We start from the raw sequence: 6,839 nt of genomic DNA, 5'->3' as shown, positions 1-6,839 counted from the left end.
AATATTTGTCAAACATTTGAGTGGATACTTTTGTTTCTCATGCAAATGTCTACTTATTGATATTGCAACAGACTAAAAATGAAAAAGGATAAACATAAATATTCAACGGAATAACCTCAGAGCTATGGCAGACTTAAAACTGTGGAAGCTGAATTTCCCCGTAATATCTTTCGGGTTGTCAGCATTGTTGCTCAAGAAGTGAGTTAGGACGGTAGCACTATTGATTTTTTGTCTGTCTGTGTGATTAGGTAAGCTGGGTAAAACGTAATAAAAGAGCACCTGTCTTCTGGGATTTATGTCTTTGCGTTGACATAGCGCAGTGGTATCGAGATTAAATCATCAAAATCATAACAATGTAGACATCGCAAATGGCACAAAACTACCATTTTCCATAAATGCAGGTTTTAAAAAAAAAGCCATAGGATGGCTCTCTGACACGTCCAAATCTAAAAGCATACAGGATATATTATGTGGCGACTCATAATTGTGACACAATTTGTGAAAAATGACTCAATTGTTTGGTTACAAAATGTTTATTTTTCCTCTGTTGTTTTTTGCAAATGCAGGCAGTGAGAATGTGTTGAAGCGGATGACCATCATCGGGGTGATCTTGTCCTTCAAATCAATGGCACTGGAGTGTCTCAGCAATGTAAAGTACATAATTGTTTCCAATATTACTGAGGTTTAAAAATAGATATTTAATGACTATATTCAACCATTATTTTACTGCATGAGATTTTCTTTGGAATATGTCGACCGGATTGTGGCTTGTTGTGCTAACGTGCTCCCTTAGATAACTGTCTGATACCACAGGATGCTGACGGATGTATATGATCCGGACCGCTGGGTGATGCCTGTGACTTATCATGTAATCCTTTAATCTAGATCCTAGATAAACACTGCCCGTACCTGGCGGGGCCAATCAAGGGTCTGAGAGACTTCATCTGCCCTGATGCTGACATCAAGGTAAAGCTTTAACTCCATATGCGCAGCACGGATATGAAGGAGCACCAGAGTTAATGAACAGTATGGTTATGGTCAGGCGGTGTGTGTGCCGTTGGTCTACATGTGTATATTTATTCACAATCAAGGCTGAAGGCAACCGGCGTAATAAGAAGAGCTGTCGCTCTGAGCCGCAGAAAATGCATCATCATCGGAATCATTTTTCTTGTAATTTTCAAAAAAAAAAAACCCAAAACAACCATATCAAATGTCTTATCTCTCCCTCCGGAGAAACCAGTGTGCTCTGCGCCTGAGAAGCTCCCCCCTGCCTCCACTTACGTCTTAGCCTCTGAGTGAGGAATGACAGCCGGGCCACAGCGCAGGCCAGGATAACCCCAAAGACGTCAGCAGCCCCCCTCTTGCCTCCGTGAGAGAGTCTGATGGCTGCTGCAGCGCTGCACTTTTAACCACATCAGTGGAAACTTTCTGCCCAGACTGACACACAAAGTGTGTGTCAAACAGAAACTCATGACTGAATCCACATCACCGAAAATACTTCTCAGTTACTGTTGAATGTGATACGCGAGAAGTACTTTTTATCGGCATGGTCAATTGAAAAAATAAAAAAAGAAGATTTGAGTAAAAGACATTTACAGACATTTTATGATAAGTTCTGCATTTGTCGCGCCAAGAAAACCTGCAGTATTTTCTGGACTATAAGTCGCACATATATAGGTCGCTCCAGAGTACAAGTTCCTCTAGTGCCCTCTAGCGGCTTTCAATGTGAAAATACCGAACGTGCAAAGTTTTAGTGGTACAGAAGTAGCAGATACTGGTAAACAATCCTAGAGTGCCCTCTAGTGGCTGTCAGTGTGAAAATAACAAACACGTGAAATTATGTATTTTATTATATAACAAACCTATTGTTTCTTTCCTGCACGGGGTGCTTTTTTTTATAAATATAATCTGATAAAATTATATATATATATGTACTGTATTTTCTGGACTATAAGTCGCACCAGAGTATGAGTCGCACCAGCAAAAAAAAAAAAAAAAAGAAAAAGAAAAAAGCATAGTGAAGAAGAAAAAAACATATACGTATAAGTCGTTCCAGAGTATAAGTTCCTCTAGTGCCCTCTAGCGGCTTTTAATGTGAAAATACCAAATGTGCAAATTTCTCGTGGTACAGAAGTAGCAGATACTGGTAAACAATCCTAGAGTGCCCTCTAGTGGCTGTCCATGTGAAAATATCAAACATGATGTGAAATGATGTATTTTATTATATAACACCAGAGTCGCGAGTCGCAAAAAAAAAAAAGAAGTGCGACTGATAGTCCAGAAAATTTTACGTTTTTTTTTGTTTTGCCCCACAGGAGACGATGAACGTGTTCGAGTTGGCGTCTGCGGCAGGGCTGACCTGTGACATTGACCCTGCCCTCGTGGCAGCTGTCAGCAGCATGAAGACAGGTAACAGTAAAAGTACCTTTTCCTGTAGACATCACCGTGTTCTTTTGTGACAGCCCCGGTCAATTAACGTGCACCTTCTGTCGTGACGAAAACCAACAGACAACACATCGGCTGACGAAGAGTACAAGCTGTCCTGTTTGCTGCTCGTCTACGTGGCCGTGTCTCTGCCCATCTTGGCCCTTGACAACAACTCGTCCTACAGCCGGGAGCATGGAGGTGCATGTCTATTCGGTCATTTTCCTCTGCTGCTCCCCGCTTGATAGTAATTTGTCGCCGATGGCCCTCGACCAGCTACTAATCGCCTCCTTTTTCAAGCCATTATCAACTGCTGATAGCGGACGGTGAAGGGTCCATTAGCAACCGAGTGCATCATACTTTCCACTCTGACTGACGTGTTACCCAGTAAATTAAGTACGTCGGTTAATGTGAAACAGGTTCGCGTCGAGAGACTTTTGTTTACAGATAACCACGGTTGACGTGCGCTGGTACAGTTACTCTTGGCACGCGGCCCCGTCGACTCTTAACTGCTTGGCTCGGTGCCTGGACTGCAACACTAAGAGCAGAAAATAAGCAAGATTCCTATCAGAGCAGAATGTGCCACTCAGATTACTTTCTTTGTCCTTTATTTTCCACCGACACAGAAACAAATTAACCTCAGCCAGCCCGAGGTAATGTGCTCTAAATGCTTCCTCCTTTAAGTGTCACAGATCATTTAGGTAATTTTTTTTTTTTTTTTTTAAACCTCTGACTGAAAACATCCTCTCTGTGACTGAAGTTACAGTACGTGATTCTTTACTCTCGGGTTCTTACTAATTACTTTGAGCTTTATCTTTATCCAAGGACACAACAACAACATCCACTGTTTAGCTACGGCCATCAACCAGCTGGCCGCTGCCATGTTCACAGTTCAGGGCAAGAACATCGAGCAGCACCTGAAAGAGTTTCTTCTGGTGAGTGGTTAACCTACGGTCGAAGATTTTACATCACCTAGAACAAGGTCCCCAATTCCCGGTCCAGGGACCGGTGCCGGTCCGTAGGTCATTTGGTACCAAGAATTAAAAATAACGGCCTCCTTTACAATATTATTATCAAATATATTCATTTTATACCTTTTTTTTTCCCAGTCTCTTCTTAGAGATTAAAGCCCCACCCTGCAATGGCACTGAACACCCTCTAGGGGGCACACCACACTCCTTGGCCACCTCCGGCCTAAATAAATAAATTAATACATTTGTACTATATTGATGCCATATTTGGGATATTGTTGTGTTTGTAGCAGATATGCCCCTAGCGAACGCCAAGCATGTGGTTCCTCTGGGAATCGAACCCTTCTGGGGCAGGCATGCTAACCACTCCACTATGGAACCAACTCAAACTCACCATTAAAAAGAAAATGGTTATTTACATCAAATTTCTTTTAAAGTTACACGGTGCATGACTTAGCAACCTCTAGTGGCAGCTACAGGGAGTAAATACGAATACAACGACCTGTGAACCATAGTTTGAGAACCACTGACCTTATAGATGCTAATGCTAAAGTGTTTCACATAGTACTGCAGGTCACTGACACCAATCCAAGTTTAAGAGGTCAAAGTTGGACACTGGGCTAAAACTATGGGTCGAGGTTTTTGGTATGACACCAAAAATAGACATTTTTCATGATTTGCCTTTCATCAACTCCTTTCGTCTGTCCTCAGATGGCCTCGTCAACTCTGCTGCAGCTCGGACAAAACGTGGACAAGGTGGAGGTTAAACATCGAGAATCCGTCTACCTGCTTCTGCACATGGTAGGGTTCCGGCAAAAAATAGCAATTTTTTATTTTTAAATTTGAATCAATGTACGAGCGGCTGAATAGTTTGACTGCTGGAAAAAAAAAGTGGCTGAGTTTTTATCTTTAAAGGGATCCAGATTGAATTATTTATTTCCGTATCTGTGAAGAAATAATAGATGAAGTGTGAGAGAATAATAAAATAAATCCTTTATGTGATTCATGCATGTTAAAAACCAAAGATTCATCTTTAAATGATGGAGGTCACGGTTCCTCATGAAATGCCTCGTTATGTTCTCGTACTCAAAGAGCAATCATTATATTTTTTTTCTATATTTAAAACATAAACTGGTTGTTAATGTTTTTATATCACAATGATAGGAACCAGGTTCAGCTTTTTATTAGGTGTGGTGACTTGACTGTAGATGGATGGATGGATAAATGGATAGATGGATGGATAAATAGATGGATGGATAAATAGATGGATGGATAAATGGATAGATGGATGGATAGATGGATAGACGGATAGACAGATGGATGGATGGATGTATAGATGGATGGATGGATAGGTGGATAGACGGATAGATAGATGGATGGATGGGTGGATGGATGGATGGATGGGTGGATGGATGGATGGATGATGGATGGATAGATGGATAGACGGATAGACAGATGGATGGATGGATGATGGATGGATAGATGGATAGGTAGGTAGGTGGATAGATGGATGGATAAATGGATAGATGGATGGATAAATAGATGGATGGATAAATAGATGGATGGATAAATGGATAGACGGATGGATGGATAGATGAATAGATAGATAGATGGATAAATGGATGGATGGATGGATGATAGATAGATAGATCTCTTCAGGATGTTTGTAGACGACAGTATACTGTATTAGACCAAAAATATGACACCACAAACACTGCTTCTTCCAGATTGTGGAGAAGTCTCCGTTCCTGAGCCAGGACATGTTGGAGAGCTGCTTCCCGTATGTTCTGCTCCGAAACGCCTACAGGGAGGTGTACAAGTCCTTCATCATCACTCTGGGCTGATGAACACTTAAAACAACTTAGAAAACGTAACAATGTTAATGTGTCAACTAGTTCAGAGTTGTGTCTTTATCCAGGTCGGTCTTCGCCTCTGTTATTTATACGTCCTTCTTACAACATGCTAATGATAGTCCAGGTTTGTGTAAACGCCCGAATTTATTTCGAATAACCTTCAGATATTTTTAATATCCTGTTTTAATTTATAACTTCCAGCGTTTGCACTGATCAAGATGCTAATTATAGTCTGTTTATCCTCTTCCTGTTTTGCCCAAATTTATCCGCTATTTTCGGTTTGTTTTCCACAACACTGACCCTGGTTCCCCGTCCCTGGATGGGAGTCCTATCCTCTTGATATTTCATGCACAATTTCAATGAATTGCTCAAGTTTCACAGAGAGGAAAGAGATCCGCGCTAAAATTAGATCGCCCAAAAGTAAAAGTGATTACAACGATGTTTTGCAACCAGTGCAGTTCATCCTTCTTTCTATTCCTCTCGGGAGGTCGGGAGGATGTCATCATAACTCAGAGAGAGAGATAGAGAGAGAGAGAGAGAGAGTGCGTAGGAGAGTGAGAGAGAGAGTGTGTATGTGTGTGTGTAGGAGAGGGAAATTCTAAAAGCAATTAATATATAACAAATAAAGGGGAATAGAATTTCCACAAATGTATCAAAAAGTTGCGTAATATTTGGTGCAAAAATGTAAAGTGAGTGAAAGAAATTTTTTTCTTTGTTATAATAGTGTTAATTTTGTTGATTTTTTTTTTTTTTTTTTTTTACATGATATGCAATTTAAACTGGTTGAGCTGGTTGACGATATGTTTGTTTTCTTTTTTCCTTATACTTAATGTTTAAACATTGATTTTCACACATAAGCAGCACGAGTTGTGATACTTAAAAAAAAAAAAAAAAATTGTATATAACGTTGTCTTTTACAGTCTGTCATATTTCCTGACACGACCGGTTCCAGGAAAATACTGTATTTTGATTAGTCTGTATTTTTCGTATGTTAATTCTCCTACATATACTTCATGTAGAGCATGTGTCAAACTCAAGGCCTGCGGGCCGAACGCGGCCCACCAAGTCATTTTTTTTGTGGCCCGCAGAAGTGTTTGCCATGTAATAAAGTCCATGCTGCAGAGTTTTCTAACCTGATTAATTCACTTTTTTTATTATTATTACACAGAGCAAATGAACAATTTTTATAAAAAATCTCCAATGAGTCTTTGTCGGAACTTTTTTTTTTTTTTAAAAATCCTGCGTTTGAAGACTGATGTTTTTATTTCTCCAATGAGTCTTTGTCGGAACTTTTGTCCTGCGTTTGAAGACGTGATGTTTTTATTAAAAAAAAAACCCCGCCTGTACGGATTGATTAAATGACGCCTAATTCAATTGATTTCAAGCCCCTTCGACATCGGAAAAAGAAATTAATGAAATCCTGCAGCCGACGCAGATGTACTCGAATTTGTGGTTTTAATGGTTGGACCTATTCTGAGACCCTGAGGACAGTTAATGGTGGAAACTCCTGGTCCTGATATAAAGAGTCTTTACTGATTGTGCTGGTGACGCAGAACTTGTTACTGCTGACTGGTGGAACAAGGAAAATTAA

At 40.2% G+C, this 6,839-nt stretch overlaps 1 protein-coding gene across 3 annotated transcripts in view; it reads left to right on the top strand.

The window, feature by feature from the left end:
• Positions 1-6,107, top strand: part of nckap1l (NCK associated protein 1 like) — a 21,587-nt gene extending 15,480 nt beyond the window's left edge. The window contains exons 25-31 of one of the 3 annotated variants that reach the window (XM_025060246.1): positions 567-649; positions 886-966; positions 2,316-2,409; positions 2,509-2,625; positions 3,250-3,359; positions 4,107-4,196; positions 5,123-6,107. In XM_025060246.1, the coding sequence (XP_024916014.1) occupies positions 567-649; positions 886-966; positions 2,316-2,409; positions 2,509-2,625; positions 3,250-3,359; positions 4,107-4,196; positions 5,123-5,239 (692 nt within the window). In that variant the 3' untranslated portion in view covers positions 5,240-6,107. The remainder of the gene's footprint in view (positions 1-566; positions 650-885; positions 967-2,315; positions 2,410-2,508; positions 2,626-3,249; positions 3,360-4,106; positions 4,197-5,122) is intronic. The other 2 variants (XM_025060245.1, XM_025060247.1) reach the window with 2 other exon arrangements.
• The last annotated feature ends 732 nt before the right edge of the window (positions 6,108-6,839 follow it).

This window comes from Cynoglossus semilaevis, chromosome 11, assembly GCF_000523025.1.
Source record: "Cynoglossus semilaevis isolate Cse_v1.0 chromosome 11, Cse_v1.0, whole genome shotgun sequence".
In the NCBI taxonomy this organism is placed as follows: Eukaryota; Metazoa; Chordata; class Actinopteri; order Pleuronectiformes; family Cynoglossidae; genus Cynoglossus; species Cynoglossus semilaevis.
The sequence above is the reverse complement of the archived record's forward strand: the minus strand, read 5'-3'. Positions and strand labels throughout refer to the sequence as shown.